Below are 21,344 nucleotides of genomic sequence, written 5' to 3'. Positions count from 1 at the left end.
GGGACAGAGCGGAGAGACCGGGACAGAGCGGAGAGACCGGCCGGGGACGGGCAGCGGGACCTGCCGGGGACGGGACAGAGCGGAGAGACCTGCCGGGCAGGGAAGCTTTTAATGGGCTRCCARCCTGGSCGGATCGGCCTGGTCCTGTCTTCCWTCTCCAGCAAARGACGATGAGCTGAGGGTAYCCCGAGTGTTGTGTTCGGGGGCCGCAGAAAGAGCACGGAGCAGAACGGCGTGGGCAGCGCACCCCGGGGCCTTGCGGTAGGAGAAGCCTCAGCCCCGTTCGGTCCCCGGCTGGCCCCGGGCTCTCAGGCCCCCGTTCGGTCCCCGGCTGCCCCCGGGCTCCCAGGTCCCGCCTGGTTCCCCCCTGCCCGCCCTGGGCACAGCCGAACCCTGGCCGAGGTGGCCGAGGCCATGTGCTCCCGGCTGTAGCGGTAGACACAGCACATTCCTCCTGCTCCTGCCGCACCCAACCCCAACCCCACCTTCCACCCCAGACCCAGGCGTCTGTGCTCACCCCAAATAAGATTCAGAGGTCACATGTGCTCTATAGAATATATTATAAATTATACCATGCATCCATTAACAAAATATACAAAGCCGACAGAAATATATCTATCTTAAGCCTGAGCATACAGCATCTAAACGCTAGTAAAAAGTAACCTAAAGAGAACAGCATCTCACACTTGACATTTCAATCTGCAATGAAGTGTTCCTCCTCTAATGTTTCAGTTTTGTAATTTATAGAACACGTTAACATTCCACGTACGAAGGTACACACAGCGAACATGGGTCCTGCTGGGCCTCACAGACCCAAGCAAATAACCACACTATGCTTCMAAGTGTCATCAGCTTCTGCATTTCACCCTCCTCCTTGTTCTAGAGCTGGCATTAGTCAAAAGATATTTGAAATAACATGCCCAGGTTAAGGTGGAGAAAGTTACAGAAGGGTCTTTAACTGGTCCACAGCACACAGTTGTACTGGTGTACAGAGAGATGGGAAACACTGCAAAATACTTCTACTGTATTTCAAAATAAACATTTAAGAGTATATCTTCCACAATCTATAAAAATAGGTTTAAAACGGAAGTGGTATGATACATTTTGTTTTGAACTATTTTAATGGTATCTCTATGGGTACTAAGTCTTTTAAAAAATTACTACTGATAACCTGGTCAGTCACAATACTGACACTGCTTCAGCTATCTTGAGACGAAACAGAACACTAGTTTGAAGCAGAATAATACAAAATATTTTAGAATCAATGGTCTTTTACTGCAGCAAGGAAAAACATTTACTTGAAAGTAAGAACGTAGCCAACACTGTCACCTGCTGAGGGACTGAACTCTGAGGAGTTATCTGTGGATACCCCACTGCACAGCAGTGTCTGGTGCTCATTTCTCGTGATTCTTCAGAATCAAATCTCTCAGCGTATTCAGAAGGGAATTCTTCTTACATTTCCAAATTAAATACGAGCATCTAAAGCAAAATCTTAGGAGAAAAAGGAATTCTACAGGTGTGGCTATGGAAACACAGGACCAGCTAGAACCATCAGAGGAGACTGTACACWTGAAAGTGCTTAAGTTAATGCATTTTTCAAACTCTAATGTAAAGTTATGTGATCCCTGCTTCAAGCACTCCTTCCATTCCTAAACATTACCAAAATTTGTACTCCAATTCAAGTCTGAGTTTCTACACATTCTTGAACTTTTCTATATGGTATTAAGAGAGTAAAACGTTTGCACTCTACTGAAAAAAGGATAGTGCACTATCTTTTAATATTTTTACAAAGAGCCTGTAAAGATTCCTAGAAAGGCCTTTTCTACCCTTACACTCCGTTTTTAACAAAATATTTTATGCAGGTTATACTTTTACTGTTAGAGATCTGATTTGCACTATCATTACGAGAGCTGGTTCAATTGCTGGTGGTGATTCTCCTGCTTCATTCTGCTACAACAAGCAACAACTTCACTGGTATTCATCAGTTTAACTGCAGTTACACTTTCAGACTTTTCAAAAGTCGTTTGATGATTCAAGGTGGYTTTCTTCTTTGAGTAACTTCTTTTTCTTAGAATAATTTCTAAGGTTTAAGTCTGTCACAATACTATCACGCATTGCAGAACCAATTACTAAATCATCAGAAGAAACAACTTGCTCGTTTTGGGCATCTCTTGTAAATTAAGCAGAACTACCTTTTTCAGCAGCATTTTACACTGGCTCCTACTCCAAAGCTAGTTAAGCCAACAAAAAAATTCCAGCTGCCTAAAAAAACGAGTATACACAATAAAATGGGAAGTTCTTATCTAGATACAAAGGTTAGTTCTACACGATTTCCTGGGAAAAGGATTTGATCTGAAATTAAGACATTTAAAGACTACTCATTTAACTATTAGGTCCAAATAACAACTGAAATTCTGGTATCCATTTCAAGAGATGCCATGACAAGGGTTGTTTGATATTTCCATGAGGGTAAAGAAAAAAAAAAGGTCAAACGCTCAAAGAAAAGCCAAAGTTTTGAGTCACACCTCCAAACAGGGCAGCTGAGGAGCAGCCTGCTACTGTTGCAATGTTTAATTAGAGTTTACTCAATGAAGACTATTCTTCTCTCCACCAGGCAGGTTTAACACCTATTGTACCAGTCACTGTTACTGATCTGAAGCAATTCAGTTACCACTTGAATCATRTTATTGTTGTGTTTCTTCAGCAGCCTCAAGTTTAACTGCCTGTCACAGAATCCCATCTCACACAGGCTGGACAGCAGAGTGGCAGTCTGCTCTTCTGTGGCTGCRGGCTGCTGAAAACAAAAGATAGTGAGATAAGCTAAAAAAGGTCATTTACTTTTTGCCATTTGAACTAGGGGCCCTGCATTATACTGATGCCTTAGGATTTTTAGTTTCTGTATTTTCATGTATCTGTATTCTTGTACTTCTCCAGTGCACAGCACTAAAGCTGCTGCTCTCCCATCTTCAGACAAAACAATTCCTCTCTGAGCCTGAAATCCAAGGACACTTCACTGCCTCAGAGCCCCAATATGGAAACAACAGAGAATTGGGGGGAGCAAGCTTGGGGTGGGTGACACCATCACCTGAAGGTGTCACTGGAGAACTGAGGCCCAGTATATTCATAAGACAGGACTTATAAAAGGCGAAGATCTCTTTTGTCTGCTTTTATTCTCTTAATTTTGTCTGGCTTCTGTTTCAGGTGAGCCTTGTTTTAAGCATCAATACTAGAATCAAACTGAGGCACAGAGACTTCTTTGGCCCCAATTAAGCCATTTATGTTCCCTTTCACTGCTTATTTACAAAGGTGAGCTACTACTTTTTTCCATCCCCATGACATTGATTTCCCAGTCTGAAGAGCAGCTTACCTCAAAGGGAAGCCATCAGGCTTAACATTTCACTCTTACATGAAGTCCACTATAGAATATTGACCCACTTATAAAACACACACCTATAAATTTAAGATTGTCATTCWATGGAACTCACATAGCACACAGGARGGACATTTACCTGTTCAACAATGGGTGGCCCAGCAAATAATGCTTTGTAGGCAGAAGCAGCAACTGACAAAGCTCCTTTCACMAGTTCTCCTGCAATGCTGCTTCCTTGAGGGTACCTGTGAAGAGACCACGTGTTGCTTTARGGTCAGTAAAGTCAAGGGTTTGTTTCAGTGAAATGGAATTCACTGCCTGTTGATGCAAGGACTGTTGGAGAGAACAGCCTATGATCCAAAGGAATCAGCAGCGTTTGGGAACTGAGCTATACAAGCAGCTCATTCCTTATTCTCTTGATACCTTCTATTAAATTGTGGGTGCATTCTTTCCATGAAGTGACCTTTTGTAAAGAGCTAAGTATGGTCCTCCAGAAGAGAACATATCTACATGAAAGCTGTGCACAGACCCACATCCATTCAGGGCAGGGTAACTTTCATTTGTTTTCTATGAATACTTAAATTACTAAATATTCTGCTAAATGTTTTGACTTATTCCTCCAGTCTCAGTATTTCAAGACAACTTTACAGCTAATTTGTAAAATCCCCATTCTAAGAATCCTGAGATTTTCCAGAAGAAAAACCCACAGAATTTTAGAAGCATTCAACTTGAGCTCTTCATTAATTCTGGCCTGCCAATTTTGCATCCTTTCAATGTGTGTCCAAGTAGAAACCAAGATCTTATGAAAACATACCATGTGTCCCTTAAGAAGGGAGGCCTCTCTCCAAAATAATGACTACATGAAATCTGTAAGCCAGTGCTTTTTCCTAGGTGTCTAATTATGCAGTTCTCAGTCTAAAATAGTGTTTGTGAAGTCACAGCTTCAGCTTTATTACCTTGGGTATTCTGAGAACTTCTGTTTACTAGTGAGAAATGCAGAAGGTCCTGGCCCATGACCATGACTATCTTCACCATTGGGTTCTGGAAAAGGAAGGAAAAATATCAAAATATCCAGTTAAAGATGGAGAAATGCAACACATACATCAACAGAAGAAAAGATTCTCAGTAAAAAAGTTCAGTTTAGTTACACAGACCAGGATTCTCACTGCAGTGAAAGCAGCCAGATTTTCAGAAYCATATGACTGATTCATCAGTGTGTGTTTAACGTGAGAGGAACTGTCTCAGGGACTGTAAACAGCAGCTTAAATACATAGCTCATTAATTCCAGAGCAAGGAAATTTTCCAGATGCCTGTAAATACTTTTGAGTATCCTCTTACCATTTCSAATAACAGATGCTCTTAACTGATCCACAAAGCCAATTATTTCTTTATTTGAAACATGGATATAGCAAAAGTTCAACACCCAGAGAAAAACTAAAATCTTTACTTAGTAGATTTCTGCTCTCCTCAAGAATAACAATATCAAATTCAATACTAGGCATAAGGCAGAGGTGATAACAATAGTGTGCACCCTTCATTAAGCACTGTCAATACCTTCTCTTTGAATTTGATTAAGAGGAGCAGAAGAGAGATTCTCTGAAGCTGGTGTGTTTGGTTCTTGGAAGATGTGATTCTGAACAGATGTAAGATTCCTGAAAACATAAGGAAAAACATTACTACTTTTATTCTACTTGTACATGCATAAATAAGTCAAGATCAACAGAAAGAAGAAAAACTCAATTTGTTCCCTTCTCTCCTGTTGCACTCACCTCAGTGAATACAGGCTCTAGAAAATGTTACACGATTTAAGAACATTAACTTCAGTATGTGATAAAGCTTCTGTTACAAAAATCCTTCTTTGGAAAGTACAAGACCTTACAGACTCTTGAGCAATAGCAGCATCAGCATTTTGCTCTGGTCCCCAAAGCATACCTTTGTGTCTGGGGTGAGGTGTCCACGGTCTCTGGGGTTAATGGGACTGCAGCCAGTGTTTGTGGAGCTGTCAAAATATCRCTGACCCCCTGGGTCTGTGGCTGGCTTCCTCCTTCTGGGTTCTCTGCTACTGTCTCAGGTTCTCCTGTCTTTTCTAAGCCAGGCTGAGARAGGGCTGAACTATACATGGACTCGCCTAAAGGCCGACTGGTGTCAAAGCACTCAGGGAGAATAATGATATAATCCTCTGATGAGGCAGAGGAGCATTGACTCTGGACWTCATCTTTATCATCTTCCTCTTCATCACATTTGCCAGCACCACTACAGGGGTTTGTGCTCTCATCAGACAGTGGAAGGTCCCCTATGTAGGAAAAAAAGTGAAATATTAACYATTTTGTGTGGGCAACAGCAGAGACAGCATTGTCCTAGTTGTAAGAGACAAGTATTTAGGAAAAACTGTAAACCTTATCAGCTACTATTAATGGGGTCACTTGCCCTGTCTGTTGTGGGGAGGGTGGAGTGTGAAAGTGTAATAGACCTTGATGTTAAGCCTATGCAAATATGCTGCTGGTATTAATGCTTAGAGTGAAAACAGGAATAAGCTATATAGATAACATAAACTGGATTTTCAGCTCCTAAATTACACACATTAGAAATGGATCAGGAACATTTCAAGCTACATGTATAAAACACGGAGGCACCAGTCATGTGTAACATATGAGCACCTATTTGAATACCCAACTGGAACCTTTTGGTCTCAATGTCACCTCTTTAAGAAGCAGCTGTTAAACCAGCTGCTTCAGAGTACTGACACCAATTTTCTCATGTCATGATTCTTAAAACTAGGACAATGTAATGATTCTGTTCATTTAATGATCAATTTCCTAGAACAGCATCAAATCTTTTTACATATGATTTTTTTWCAGCTTTATTTTGCACTCAAACCCATTTTACTTACCACAGGAATTTTCTCTCATTGGCTCTGACTGATGAATCTTTGCTTCCTTTTTGGAAGTGGAATTGCTGTTTATCATAGGAGATTCTTCATTTATCATATTGCAACTGAAAGTGTCTTGCAGTGTTTGTAAAGAATCTAATAAAACCAATCAGCAAAAACAATTAAATTGTATCAACCACCTGAGCTGAGCAATTTGTGTCTCATGTSTGACTGCAAACAAGTCAAGCCAGAGAAGACAGCTAATGACAGGACTTACTCTGGAGGATTTTGGGGTTYTTTTGTGGAGGCTTGTGGTCAGGTGCAGCATCCAGAGTGAGAGATCGAATTACAGTTTCACAGACRAACTGAGTCCCACTCATATCTTCTTCTCCTTCTTCCTGGTTCGATGTGTGTTCAGCTTTCACTTTCACCACGGAGGARTCCACAGAAAGGCAGGCTTCTGCCATTCCTTGGAAAGGGAAACATAACAGATTTTACCACCACAACAAGGAAATGTAACTATAAGACTGTTTTAGACTAGCCACAGCTAATATTGACTCTGTGTGTTAATTCTTTCTAAAAATTGAAAGATTTTTAAATTCAGCTCAAGTTGAATGAGAAAGTGATTGAGAAGTATGGGGATCACACCTGGAGTGTTTTGAGATAACCTAGTTTATAAAAGGCAGATTGTTGATTCTCTCAACAATTCTAGTGGTCAGACAAATCAAAAGCATTGGAAGGGACTTTATACAAGGGTATGAAGTAACAGAACAGCAGGGAATGAATTTAAGATGGAGGAGGGTATATTTAGATTTGATATTAGGCAAAAATTCTTCCCTGTGAGGGTGGGGAGGCCCTGGCACAGCCAGAGAAGCTGTGGCTGCCCCATCCCTGGAAGGTTGGGTGGGGCTTGGAGCAACCTGGGACAGTGGAAGCTGTCCCTGCTTATGGCAGGGGATGGAACTGGATAACCTTTAAGGTTCCTTCCAACCCAAACCACGCTGTGATTCTATAACTTGCATTCCCAAATCTACATATATTATGCTCCAACAATCACTAATGTAGTGTCAGACTACAGGTTTATGAGCCAAACAACTTTTTTTTTTGTTTGTTTTTTGGGGTTTTTTTTGCAAAGAAGGGGAAGACAGCAGTTAGAATTTATTTCAGACATCAGGTTTGCTGACTACACAGCAGTGACAATATCCTCCCTTCACCCCCAAGCTCCTCAGGACTACTGCTTACCAGACACTAGTTTAAATCCACTCCCCTCGTTCTCCTCCTCTATCTGACCTAAGCCAGGTTTCTCCAGCAAGGGGCTGTCACGTGGCAAAGGGGACATGCATGGAGTCATGTCTGGAAAACACAGGGAGCAAAGATAATTGGCACTAATGGAGGAGCCTCCAGGAGGTAACATTTAAAAAAGTTATTCTTTTTAAGGGACATTCTTTGAAGACTTTTGAAGAAACTCAGTTATTTTGCAAGATAATCTGGTGGAATAAACAACTAGCTTTGCATTACACTGCCACTGGCTGTGCAAAGAAAATGGCAGCATTCCTCAACATCTGGAATGTTATGATCTTTGGGATATGAAGGTGAAGARCCAAGACTGAAAAATACAAAGGATAGCTGTCTGTGCTCAAGARAGCACACAGAATATGGGAGCCTTACCAACAGGAGTATTGTGTGGCACTCGCTCCAATTCCTGCACAATATTAATGTCCAACAGCTCAAAGGACAGCAAATCCTACAGGAAGAAACACCACAGTTTCCATGAGCAAACTCTGAAACTGAATCACATCGGTACTTGGCAGCACAGATCCCACTGCTGTACAAACACCACTCTGTTCCTCTGTTCAGAGGGCAGCTTCCCACAATGTATTTATGTGACTGAATCTGGTGCACAAATCAGGGCAGCAAGAGACAAAGCTAAGAACTCCTTTGTTAGGAGCCAAAGACTCAGGGCTGACTCATTTTTGAGATTCTTCACCTGTCCTGCACATACCTTCCACATAATGATAAACCCTGATACCAGTTCGAGAAACCAGCTCTGAACTATAAAATGCAATCTACTCTTTCTGAAAATAGTGGCCAATTTTAGAGCTCAGAARTTTTCTTTTTACAGATGTCTATGTACCTAGACAGCAAACTCAAGCTGGTTTGCTTTATCTCCTCCTGAATTTTAGCACCTTACCTGTGCTGTGAGGAGATCGACAGATGGGATATAGAATTCTCTCTCACTTGGCAGATTTTTGACCTTTAAAGGAATAGCTGGCATAGGTATTTCAGCCTGCTCTGCAATTTSACCCAGTTGAGCACCTGTTTCTGTCTTTAAAGAAGCATCCTGCAAAAATAAAAAAACAGTGTCCCAGAATCCCCTTAGGCACAGTAAATAAACATCATATGAAACGTAAAGCTTGAATTTTATGTAAACACACAAGTAATTTGAAAGATATTTAAATCAACCCATTACAGAGCCAAAAGTACAAGACCTAAAAAGAGAAATCCTACAGTGTTTCAGTTCAAAGAACTAGACAAATAGCTGCAACAGACTGCTAACTAATCTCATGTCTGCCAAAAAGAACAACTACATTAGAACTTAAAAATGCTGTATATGTTGTGTTTCTTTACTAYTAAAAATAAAATTTAGAAGCTAACAGCTAAAAGAATCCCCTCAAGCAGATAGTTAGGAATACTATGCCAAATAACATACAATGCTCCTTCTCCTAGGCAATTCAGAAGTGCCCCAAATACCAGATGAGTGACTTGCCTGTTTGGTTCTGGAAGCTCCACTCTTCTGACAGGAGTCAGAATCCTTCCAATCACTTTCTACATAGTCAGCAGCTGGAGAGGGATCCACAACAATACTGCACCAGATCCTTGGCCCAAACTGTTCCCCTCTRTGTGACAGCCTCCAGTGAGAAGTGTAAGTTCCTTCTATGTTGGGAGCTACAAACTCAACTGAAACAGTTCCTACTTGTCCAGATGGCAGGGATGGCACTAAGACATCTTTTTTCTCAGCAGATGCCAAGGTCAGATTTCCCCACATAAGTTTCAACTGAAATAAACAACAGAAAAAGCCAAAAGTTAACTTTACAAGCTTCTCCACAAAGTGTGGGCAGCAGGAAGCAGAGTTCCTTTGCTGAAAAGCCTTGAAGATAGCAGGCATGGAGAAGACAGGCTGCTTGTACTCATTCTCACATTARTCATTATCAACACAAAGATACCCCTATCTTTCAACACAAATGCAGCCACTTGCAGAACAAAGGGGTTTGGAGGTCAGAAAAGCAACAGACCAATTGTAAACAGGGTCAAACTGYACMAYTRTAACACGGAGAACRTGTYATTAATGGGAAACATGTTYAGGGATGGTAYTCTTAATTGGTTTCTTCCTATAGTTTACACTTGTAGAGAGTACCTAGACAGTTAAAATGCCCCAGCATTCCCAGCTATGAATCAACAGGCCAAAGGAAATCTCAAACAAGTCCTAACAGAGACTTCACACACAAATGTTATCATCCAGAATTATTTTAGTTTGTAAAAGTAAGAGCAAAGGCAAGATACCTTTGTGTCAGAGCTCCATTCCACATTGCCAGTATTCTTCATTCGCCAGTGTTTGATAAACTTTGTTCCTGGTTTCAAGTGAGTACCATCAGGCAAATTCTCATCCACAAATACTGCACTTARTGTTGGGACAATTGCTTGGAAGGGTTGATTAGGACTCCTGGGATTGGAGAGGAAATAAAAAAAAAAAATGCACCAAAACTGAAGAGGTTCAACTGTTAATTAATGTTAATTTGGCTTTTAAATGCCCTGAATGGAAGGGATGAATTAAAGAAACAAACTGTACAAGTTTTACACTGCACATTCATAAATTCAAAGGGAATGGGAAATGCAAAGCAGCTGCCTGCAAAGGCGTCTGTCTAATGAACCTCAGCTTGAGAGCACATAAAAATATGAAGAAAAAATAGCTCTGAACATAAATATATAGAATGTACTGACTTTACGCAGACACACTTAATAAAGCAGGAAGATACAGACTCTTTTAAAACTAGCAGCAATGCAGTTTTAAAACTGGCAGCAATGTTCATTTATGCTGTATGAACATGCATGTGTTTATACGATTCTAGGCACTCCCCTTCCTCCTAAATCTATATAAATCACTAAATTTCTGGTAATAACCATCAGTTTTTTTTTTTCTTTCTCCTACTCTCAATTAAAAACATTCTACCTTGCAAATCACATTTAGACAAAATTCTACAACTGACAAATCATACTTCAAATGAGATATTTCATAACCTTCCTCCTGTYCCTTTAACTTGGTCTCATAACAAAAGGTCAGCACAACTACCAGATGCTCAGTTAACAACAAGCCTTACAGGAAGGTATTAGGCTGGAGATTCTCAGATTTCAGAGTAGGTGAGCCATTCGTTTCCAATACATGGATAGAATTCCACAGATGAATTTTCCTGTGCAATTTTAGCTGCTTTTTGAGCTCTCGGACCTCTGCTTTCCGCTGTTTCTTTTCTGCTCGCAATCTTTGCTTCTCTGCCTTCAGAAATCTTTTGTCCATCTGTTTCTGGAGCCTGCAGAGCAATTAAGACACCTTATTACAGTAAACTGATGAGAATTTATCTTTAGCCAACACGGTCTTAGTCTCAAAGGAACTCTTCAGGAAATGTCCCATGCTTCTAGACTGGATACTAAATGATTTTAAAAGAACATCCTCAGAACTGCTTGTGAAACTATTTTGAATGGTCTCTGAAAGAACAAAAAAAAGGCAGAGTGCTCAAAGAAAGAGCAAGTCTCAAAGTTTACTACCCATCTGTGACACAAAAATCTGCCTTTTCCACTTTGTTATTTAGAACACTGTAAGATTTATGACTKAGGCCCTTTGTAAGCATGTAGCTATTTTTTAGCTACTTACAACAAAGGTTGAGTACCATTTCCATTTCTTGTTATCTCTAAAATCAAAGCTGAACCTCAACTCCAATACAGGTGTTTCCACTTGCTATCAGGACAATCCTGTCAGGTATTGACAGGGTAAGTGCCACCATTTACCTGACTTGCTCCAGAGTGGCAGGCAGGCGTGGGGAGAGCTCTGCAAGGCTGTAATTGTCAGCAACACAGAGGATGGGTCTGCGCAGCTTTARCAAGACGTGGTTAGGATCGTGTGCRTACGTTCCTGCYTCACACTCTTCACAGATATTGTAGGCTGGACAAAGGCTGCAAAGCAGAAAAGGCAGAAGGTGACCAAAAGGCAAAGAATTTCTGCAGAGATATAACTCTGTACCATGCTACCACTATAAGTAGTTCCCAAGTGACAGCAGCTGGTTGTCTCACTTATAGATCAGTACTTGGAGCCATGTGGAATACCTAGATGATTATCTTTCTTCTTGGCAAAAAYGCAACACAGCTCCCACTTCTTTGAACACACATTGAAAAAACTGATGCTTCCTTTAGCATCAAGTGACTAAAATTGTTGCTACAAAGGAGAGAACCTTTTATTAAAATCCAGCACGAGAAACAGCACCATACTTAATGAAAATACAGAGGCTATGTCAACAATATTCAGGGATGCGAAGCAGATTGGTCCTGCAGAAACAGGGCTGATAAAAACCAGACTGTCATCTCTTGCCAGCAGGGAAAAAAAACATCCAAAGAAATGTCTGTTGGCATTTCATCCTCCGCTTCTGCCTAGTCCCAAAATGCTGACCTTTACAGCAATTGCCTCATTCAAGTAAAACCCTCATTTTTAACACCTACATACGACATTCATCAAAACCTATTTCATATTACTAAACTGACAACAATGTGATCATTAAAAAAAGTATGACCTGCCTTAGTCTCACTGAGTTTCAGAACCAAATTAACAACTATTATAGATTAGTGATTCTCAGTCATTTTCCATTACAATTATTGCATGTTATATGCAGAGAAGGTAAAGAGTCATTGAGAATACAAAGTTATTTTACTTTAGGAATGGCCTTTTCTCAAAATAGTATTAATCCTGCTTTTATGCAGATAWAGTCTAGTCACCATAGGAGAGAACATCAGCTGTTGGTGAGACACACAGTAGTCATTCTGAAATGTTCAGCAGGCTGTGGGTTAGAAACCAAGAAGTTTATGACCCCAAGATAGTTTCTCAGACTCCATCACATGTTAGATTTAGGTTCCCCCCACTCCCCAGCTCCCATCAGGTTCTACCTGCACTGGTAGCGAACCCCAACAATCCGAGCCTGGCAGTTGCAGCAGGAGATCAGCCAGTCACAGGGGTTGCTGTTCCCTGACTGGCTCTCTGAAGGTGGAGGTGCTGCTGTAATTGAGCTCTCAGAAAAATCTGCAGCCTGATTGTGATGAACAAGCTTCTCATACAGCTTCTGCTCCAGCCTCTCAACAGTCTCCTTAACCACTTGTTCCCTGAACTGGAAAGAAATTAAAGCAGTCATAGATGAAACCCACCTAGAAAATTTGCAGAGTTACATTGTCACAAGTGTCCCAATTTGTAAATCATAGACTACTTCAGAATCCTTTCCCCTGTCCCCAGCATACTCTACACAAAATTAAACAAATACCACATTCCTCAGAGAGGACTTTTATTTTAGAAAATACAGCCCAGAGCTATTAAGAAGGCAAGTTCAAAATCACATAYTTGTGCTTACAATATTGTTTTTCTTCCATAACTTTACATGAAGGGAAGGAAACTCATCTCCAGAATCATTAACACAATTCCCAAACCCTTCTGGAGTCTCTATCACTAAATTCTGATTTTCCCACCAGGGATGTTTTTAACATAAGCATGAACTTCATCTGTTTTTTTTTTTAAGGTATCCCCTACACCGGGGCGATACCTTAAAAGTAGACATAGGTATACCTGAAGTTCCCATTAAGAGCCTGGTCACAAGTGATGATGGCAAGTGTCCTCAGTGTCTAGAGTAAAGCATCACAAAGATCTCTTCCATGCACAACTTCTTATCTATTTCTTTAAGTATACCAATACTTGCMAGACCATACACTTACTGTTTCCAAGTAGCTGGTAAACCATTCTGGAGGATTTTCATTTGTTCCTTCTGTTCTGGTCTCATTTAACTTTTGCTGGAGGAAAGAAAACAAAACAAAAAGTATGCAAAGTTAAAAAAAAAATCTCAAAACAGCAAGTTAACTGCTGAGATAGCTTTTAAGTGTCTTCATAGAAAAATATTTAAAGTTCTTCAGAAAAGAGCAGAGAAGCAGCACAAGGTAGCTACTGACATTTTCCTGAAATATTTGTCTCATTGGCCTTTGAGTGTGACTACAAACCAAAGCCACAGAAGTCAAGCCAACCACAAGTTATCAAAATGCAATGAGGGCCTCAGGAGACCAACTGCTCTGTGTATCAAGATACTTAAGAATGATCAACATGAAAGCACCTGTATTTCTAAAGACAGCCTCAAATTATCCTCTTGAAGACATTCAAACAGTGAAGCTTCAACAGGTACAGGTAACTGAAAATAGAGACCAACTTCTGAATTCACTTTTTATATATGGGCAAACAGATTGATCAGTCTACAAAGAGAATTATAATGTTTTAATACAGCTCGGCTTCCTACCTGAATGGTCAGCTCCTTGTCATTTTTTAATTCTTCCTCCAATCCCTGAGCTAGCATGGAGTAGTGCAAAAGTGGTTTCTTCTCATCTTTAAGAAGCACCAGCTTTTCTGTCACGATTTTTTCATGGAGTTGCAAAGCACRAGAAGCGTTTTTTTCATAGGCATTCATCTGAAGCTGATTTCCTTGTTTCACTGCAATCTATTAAATAAATAGTACACACATACAMCACCTTTTCCACTTACAATCAGCATACAAAACCCATAAAAATACAGTATTACACWACATTAGAGAGTTTATGGAAAGGATGGGGAAAGACTAAGAGACACAAAAACTGAGAGAGATGCAAGGTAAAGWCAGCTGACCYTCTATTTCTTAAAGGTTACTGATAYGCTTATTAGAAAGCATTAAAAGCCAAAGGATAATTATGCAAATATCCTACCAGAATTTTTCAGCCTACAATAAAGTGATCGTATGAGCCAGTAAACAATAGTGTCTATGAATTTATGATTATTTTGAAATTATCAGATTTGAAATTCAAACCATGAGCAAAAAGTTCTGAAAGCATTAATAATGTAAAGCAGAAATGTAAAGGAATGCCATTCATATTTTGTCTAACTGCTTATAAATTAACCAAGCATTGATTCTAGTAAGTTTTAATAATATACTCTGGCAGCAGAGGCTGTGTGGCAAGATTTTTTGAAGAGATTCACTAGAGCCTAGTATTTCCAAACATGGGATTACTGTTGGAAGTGTTTGAGAAAGTCAGTCTCTAAACCAACCCACTGCTGCTAAGGGCTCTGGACCATAAATGCCTATTAAACTGATTTATAAAAATGGAGATTACTTAGGATGGAAGAAAAACATAGTAATACATTCAAGCTACTGTCCAAAGCTAGAAAACTGGGCTATTCTGATATCCTGGGCCAGGTAATGCTGGGTTTTTTTTTTTTTTTTCTCAGCTGCACCAATTTTAATTGGAGAAGGATAAATATATTGGGAAAAGTCAAAGAACACATTTACCTTCAGAGCTTCTTCATATTCCTCTAAAGAAAAATAGAAAGAAGTGTGAATATCCCCTATCCCAAACAACAGGTGTAAGTTTAGCACACAATACTTAGAAAYCCTTACATGACAAGGGGCCTCCCCTACCTCCTGTAAATTCTCTTAAATAGTGCAAGAAATTGTATATACAGCAACAAGCACACATTTTCACAGCTAACAGCCACAACATTCCATTAATTTAGYCACTTCTAATTTGTTCCTATGGATCAAGAAGTCCTTCACTTGGGAAGAATATGATACCAAATCATATATAAAATACAAAAATCAAAAAGCAAGCATTCTCAATTCAGTCTCCAAAAATCATGAGCAGCAGTTGGGATCTCTTTCTTGATTTCACCTCAGTAAAGCAGCAGCTCACCTTTGCTGTTCACAGAAACCTGCAAAGARAAGTAACAGTGAGCAAGAGCCACRGACACATTTTCACAATTCTCTTAAAAAGAACACATTTCATAATAAATTTACTTTTATTCACAATTTCTAAAACACTACTCCTAGCTATTTGTTATTGCTGCCATGTTTAATCATTACCCAAAGTTGTGTTGCTTTGGAGCAGCCCGTGTTTGTTATTGGGCTGGCACAGGAAGCAAGGCTCTGCACTGCTGTCCTCAGAAAACCAGTGCCTGTACCCCTGGGCTCACTACACAAGGCCAGAGCTTAGCCCCAGTTTTTTTAAATGCCCAGCAAAAGATCAGTTAAGTGCTTTGTAAGSCATTCTTCCACAAGTACTCATTTATCAGTTCTGCACATAGAAGTCACTAATACAAGAAGCTATTTAATCTCTACAGCATCGCAGGGTTCTGAACAATGACAGCTCAGTATTCCAGAAAAAGCTTTCACAGATGCTTCTATATATTATTATATAAATAATAATGGGAGAATAATGGGACATATCATGGCAAAYAATGGGAGAATAATCCTCCCCTGAAAGATTGTTAGAAGCATCTTGACATTTTCCCTWATGGGAAAAAAATAAGAACAAGGACCCCCATCTCATTTAGCAGAGCTATAATCCAAGCAGTGGAACACTCTGTTCTGTGTGAGAGTTACATTCTCCTCTGAAACTCTAGATAAACAGAAAGAATATGAGAGGTTGAACCTGTGCCAAACAGGAAGTTAYTCAACAAGGACAACTAGAAGTAACCAATTTGTTTTCTGAGTCAGTAATCTGCTTGGAGATTACTGCAATTGCATGAAGCAAGCAGAGGATTTGAGTACACCAGATCATCGAAGCAAACATATGCTAATGGCAGGGGACCTACATTTTCCAGAGGAAGGAGTCTAGATTGAAGAGACAGGGCTTTAGCACAGCTGTGAACAAAAACAGTTACAACTATTCTCATTTAAAAAAAAAAAACAAAAAGTTCCTCAACAGAAACAATCCTCCCTCAGAGCACAGATAACAGAGCACAGATAACAGGGGCTGTTTCAATGGGATGGGAAAAAGAAAGGCCTAAAAGAAGTATTTTAAAATATGTCTGCTGCATTAAGAGTAAAACCACAAGACTATCAGCTATTTTCCTATTTAAAGGGGCAAACGTTACCCCACCCCAATGTGCATAACAGACACTCCTGAAGGACACACTACAAATTATCATGAGGCAGAAAGGCTCCCACCAGTCATTTTCTGGTTGAGCTATTGGGAGGGTGGGGTGGCAGGTATTTTACCTCATCATTATCTTCATCAATGTATTTGATCTGAATGTTGTCCAGGTCAAATGAAACCTTAACCTGTAGTGGAAAAAAACCCCACAAAACCATAGTGAGACAGGATGACAGATRTCCTYAGTTAATAATGATTATTAATTAGGAATAACATTATAACCCYTCCACCCCTCCCTTCAGTTTCTCAGTTGAAGCAAACACTTTTTTACAAGTCCATTCCTTTAGAGCTGAACTCTTCCTGGTGCCTTACCTCCAACCGTTATTAACTTGCCCTAATGAAGCTAACAGATTTGTTTCTTTCACCTTGCACCTTTCCTGGTTAATGTTTACTTCAAAATAAACAATAATACCCTTCCCATTCTATGAGGACAAGCTCAGGATTAACCAATCAGTCGTGGTAAACACTGCAGAACACAAATGTTAAGGCAAACAAWCCCTAAACTCTGCCTTCTACATTAAAAAGCACCTGAAGACAGCTCACAYAGGTGATCAGTGTTTTTTCAGCCTATCAGAATTTGGAGAATAAAGCTGAGCAGTTATTTTGCATTTTACATTAGTAAGGCAGAATGAGCAGCATCAAAGAAATCATAGAATCAAAGTGGTTTTTTCCATATGCTGTGTCTTGGAGGCTCCTGTACATTTTTGTACCAGGTACCTACAAAAGCCGTATGTTTCCCAAAAGAAACCCTCTGAAAGAATTGACACGAGTCCTGCTAGTCCAGGCCTAACACAACAACACCAGCAGCTTCAGCAAACAGTCTGGGACTTACACAGCACCACCAGAGCACATGGACACAGCACACACATGGACACATTTTAAAATGAACCTGCCTCAGACAGGTTCTTCCAGAAACATCCTGAATTTTGTGAGAGAACCAASTTTCTGAGAACCAACTTGTCAAGGCAAAACTGTGGTCTGTACTCACATTGTCCAGCACCACASACTGTTCCCCTAATCTCAAAGTAGAACAAGAGCTCACATTGTCCCTTACAAATATCAAACACGYTTAATAAAAGATTAAAACATAAGAAAGACACAAGTTTTACTGATACTCCCTTGAAACATTAATTCACACAGCAGAGGCAACCCCGTGGCACAACCTTGGTTAGGGAAACACTGTAATAGAACACCACGCCTTGAACAAACACAYCCCGGCTCTCAGACTACCTAAGATTAAGGGCAACACAATGCTTACACAGTAATCTGCTTCCAGCTTTGATGCAAGCAGGATTCTGACTAGCTCAGACATTCCTGCAGGGTCTACTTGACACTAAGTATTTTAAGACTGAACTGACGGCTCTTTCAGAGGATTGAAACACAAGTGAAGATGATCCAGTTCAGACTTTGAACCTGAGTAATTCATAAAGCAAAATCCTTCTGCATTTATACCAGACTATATTAGCTAGAAAAAGAGCTAAAGGAGAGAAAATAAAATAGTGACAAGATCTCTTCAGACGTGACTTTGAAAGCAAGCAAAAAAAAATAACAGTAGCTACAAAATCAATAATAACCATCCATCATTCCATTAGTTTCATCATAGCCAAGGGAATTCTTACATGATTTCACCCTCTGCCAATACAGGAATTTTCACTGAATAGCCCCTAAAACAAACATCCAAACAAACTCTTAACTATACAGACCAGACTCTTAACGAGACCTTCATAAGCAACTGCCTACGCATGCCTGACCCAGTCAGACGCTATTATATCCAAACTAGCACACACAAAGCTCCAGGAAGCAAGACACCTAAAATGTATTAGCAGCCCAGAGAGCACAGACAAATCTTCAGAAAGGCAACAGACGTATTATTCACCATAGCTACTTCAAGAAGTAAAAGAAGGGGAGATAAGAGGAATAGAATGTACTTTATAGAGAGATACAGTGCCAAACCAAGTGCCCATATCTGTGGAAACGGGCAAAAAACACAGCTAAGACCACCTGCTCACACAGAAAAAAAAAAGAATCCATAAGAGGCTTTTTCCAAAACAGGCTTTTCACGTCACTCTAAACGTCCAGCAGGATTAAACCATACTAAAGAAAAACCGAGATCGCAGCCGTATCAACCACCAGCTCCAGGAGTCTAGGAAATGGGGGACACCGCTTTGGAAGGCTCGGGAGGAGATGCCAGGCCCTGGAAKATTTGCTGTCACGGCCCGCACCTCACCTCACCGGCTCCCTACGGCTGCGGCCCCTCACCCTCCGGGGGGGACGCCCCGCTCCGCCTCCCGCGGCCAAACTGCGCTCACCATGGCCTCCACATCGGCCCACGTCGTGAGCGCTGGGTCGGACACGACGAAGCTGCGGGTGTCGCCGCGGCAGGTGACGCGCAGGGTGACCCGCGGCTCCATGGCGCGCTCCCGCGGGGCCGGCGACAGCCGTCCCGACCAGCACAACATGGCGGCCCGAGGGCGGCCGGCCCGGACAGCTCTGCGCGAGCCTATTGGCTGAGCGGCCTGCCAATCATCCCGCCCGCCGCTTTGATTGGCTGGGAGGAGGAGCCAGGAGCCGCGGAAACCACAACAATAAACACAGCCACGCACGTCCGGCGCCTGCGCAGCGCCTGTGGGTCACGTGGCGGCGGCAGCGCCAATCAGATTCGCCCATTCCGGCCCCGCCCCCCCGCCGAGGAGGAAGGAGCCCGTAAGAGGGCGCTGCAGGCGCGCGTGCCGGCTCCGCGGCAGCTGATTGGCTGCGCGCGGCGGGGAGGAAAGGGCGCGAAACGCGGCGCTGAGGCGGGCGGCGGGACCGGGCCCGGCCCGGACACACCGGTAACGATACTGATACCAATACCGATACTAATACCGATACCGGCACCGCGCTGCCTCCGCCGGGGCTCCTGCCAGCCCGAACTGCCGCTGCGGGAAGCTCAAGTTGTTTCTCTTTGTTTTCAGGATTTGCGACCTTTGCTGTGGGGTCTCACCTGTGCTGGCTCGTGCAGGTACGCCCAGGATCCGAGTAYGTCTGCTGTCTTCTCTGTATGCTTTTCCACCTCTCTTTTTGTGCTCTGTGCCCTCATTGYGTTTCTCCTGAATGCCGCTGCTCTRAACCCTTTCTTTTTGCTCCTTTGGCTACAAGACACTCGAGAAGTTTGAACTGTAAATAATCAGAGTAACAACTCCTCTGTGCTGTAAAGTCTTGCTCACGAAATGGCAGCAASCATTTCAGTTTATGTCTAAAAAGGAGACAGAAGAGTCTTGTAACTTTATTCGTGAATGAAGGGAGAGGTTATGGGCATTTCCCATGGGGTCTCTCAAATTCATAGAGGATACAGGTTTTTTTTTATTTTAATTTTTCGGTTGCAGTTCTCTCTCTTTTTCCCCATTAGTTAAGGTATTTGAAAGTTATAGGCTCCCCGAAACGCTTGATGAAATTTCTTTTYTATCATCTRTTGCCCCCTTTCAATATCCATTTCTGTGTCTCTGCTTAGATAATCTATTAATATAGACTGGAGTAAGCTAATCAGTAGGATTCTTATGCAAATCCTTCTTATTGTTTTTTTCTATTTCTTAATATCAGCCTTATCTCACTCCTGAGTCAGARTCTGTTTGTAAAGACACTACTTTCTCATTCTTTTCAGTACCATTTCAGTATTTGAAACCATTCTGTAGGTTAGAGCACAATGAGAGAAYAGTGCAAAGTCATGGGATGCAAAAATGCAGATATAAAGCTGATAATATTTTTTGCTTTTTCTGTGTAGTGTTTTTGGATGTGAAGGATGGACTGCTCAGTGATTACTATTGGACATGTGCAAAATGTGCTTTCAGCTATGCAGAAGACCTTGGAGTGCCCCATATGGTATGCCAGGGAATAATATCAGTATCTTTAATTAATCGTTTTTATCTTTTGAAAATGCTTTGTCAGTTCTATGGTTTACAAGAAAGTAAGAAGACTTAAGAGTAAACGTTGCTGTTTTGGAAGGCTCAAATTAGAAAGTTCAAGAAAACTGAAATTTTGCTCTTATGTAAAGGGTAAATTTTGCTTTGATATTAGAACCTGAATGTGTTAGTCCTCTGATTCAGTGAGGGGGGRAAAATGTATTTGATTGGATTATTGTTTGTAAAGCAGTGTGGGTTTTTGTCCCTTGTCTCTGCAAGGTGGATGAGGTCTTTAGTTCTTTGGTGCAAACAAATGCTGAAATAGCAAAGGGTCTGGTTGAAGTCTGGGTCTCTATTGTCTATAATTGCTGTATTCTTGTTTTTGTTTTACTTTTTGTAGCTTGGATGTGGTACAAGARCCTGTTTCAACAAAATGTGATCACATATTCTGCAGGTAGGTTTGAAAACTTGCAAGTGCAATGTAATTTTTAATTTCTGTGTACAATTTTTTTCTTAGCATTTTTAATTCTATAAATACTAGTTTTAATTTCCATATATACTTCTTCAGTGCTAATGATGTGCATATAGCATGTATTGATAACTTCATGTGTAGCTGCTTTAGGGGAAAAAGTCAGCTCTGTGGAGGASAGAATTGCAGCTTCACAAATGTGTCAGAGTGGATCAATGAACTCAGTGTAATACCAGAACAAGAATGGTGGTGAATGTGCATACCCAGATTTAAGGAAAATTATATCCTTCTCTTGTTACCACCCCAAGTGTTCTTTTTTCATAGGTTCTGCATGTTCAAGCTTATCAGCAAAAAGAAAAAAGGTGTGGCACAGTGTCCTCTGTGTAAGACTGAAGTTACCAAGAGGTGAGGAATGCAACTCTAAGGGGGCCTGAGGATGAATGTTTGAACTCTATTGTTAGAACAAYAGTCCTAAAATATATCAACATGAGACTGAAATTACAAAGAAAA

The 21,344-nt window shown here is 41.0% G+C and overlaps 2 protein-coding genes across 5 annotated transcripts in view; one reads left to right on the top strand and one right to left on the bottom strand.

Moving 5' to 3' along the window:
• Positions 1-541: 541 nt before the first annotated feature.
• NBR1 (NBR1 autophagy cargo receptor) lies at positions 542-18,960 on the bottom strand. Of its 4 annotated transcripts, none has more exons than XM_057379509.1 (21): positions 18,797-18,960; positions 16,553-16,615; positions 15,246-15,264; positions 14,846-14,868; positions 13,826-14,023; positions 13,257-13,331; positions 12,444-12,661; positions 11,298-11,462; positions 10,616-10,822; positions 9,801-9,960; positions 9,007-9,294; positions 8,431-8,580; positions 7,908-7,983; positions 7,482-7,592; positions 6,517-6,708; positions 6,261-6,395; positions 5,303-5,663; positions 4,925-5,022; positions 4,327-4,411; positions 3,510-3,615; positions 542-2,794 (listed from the first exon to the last, which is right to left on the bottom strand). In XM_057379509.1, exons 1-21 carry the CDS (start codon positions 18,944-18,946, stop codon positions 2,621-2,623), a joined length of 3,054 nt encoding a protein of 1,017 aa, XP_057235492.1. In that variant the 5' UTR covers positions 18,947-18,960; the 3' UTR covers positions 542-2,620. The 4 variants fall into 4 exon arrangements, with proteins under 4 accessions (XP_057235492.1, XP_057235494.1, XP_057235495.1 ...); XM_057379511.1 differs by having other exon boundaries at positions 542-2,791; XM_057379512.1 differs by lacking the exon at positions 7,482-7,592.
• A 1,296-nt stretch (positions 18,961-20,256) lies between these two features.
• The window catches only part of BRCA1 (BRCA1 DNA repair associated), a 21,521-nt gene continuing 20,433 nt past the window's right edge, over positions 20,257-21,344 (top strand). Inside the window, exons 1-3 of the mRNA XM_057379529.1 lie at positions 20,257-20,345; positions 20,766-20,819; positions 21,159-21,239. Of these exons, the coding sequence (XP_057235512.1) occupies positions 20,266-20,345; positions 20,766-20,819; positions 21,159-21,239 (215 nt within the window). The 5' untranslated portion in view covers positions 20,257-20,265. The remainder of the gene's footprint in view (positions 20,346-20,765; positions 20,820-21,158; positions 21,240-21,344) is intronic.

Source organism: Malurus melanocephalus, unplaced genomic scaffold, assembly GCF_030028575.1.
Source record: "Malurus melanocephalus ecotype Western Australia unplaced genomic scaffold, MMel_1.1 scaffold_411, whole genome shotgun sequence".
Taxonomy (NCBI): domain Eukaryota; kingdom Metazoa; phylum Chordata; class Aves; order Passeriformes; family Maluridae; genus Malurus; species Malurus melanocephalus.
The sequence above is the reverse complement of the archived record's forward strand: the minus strand, read 5'-3'. Positions and strand labels throughout refer to the sequence as shown.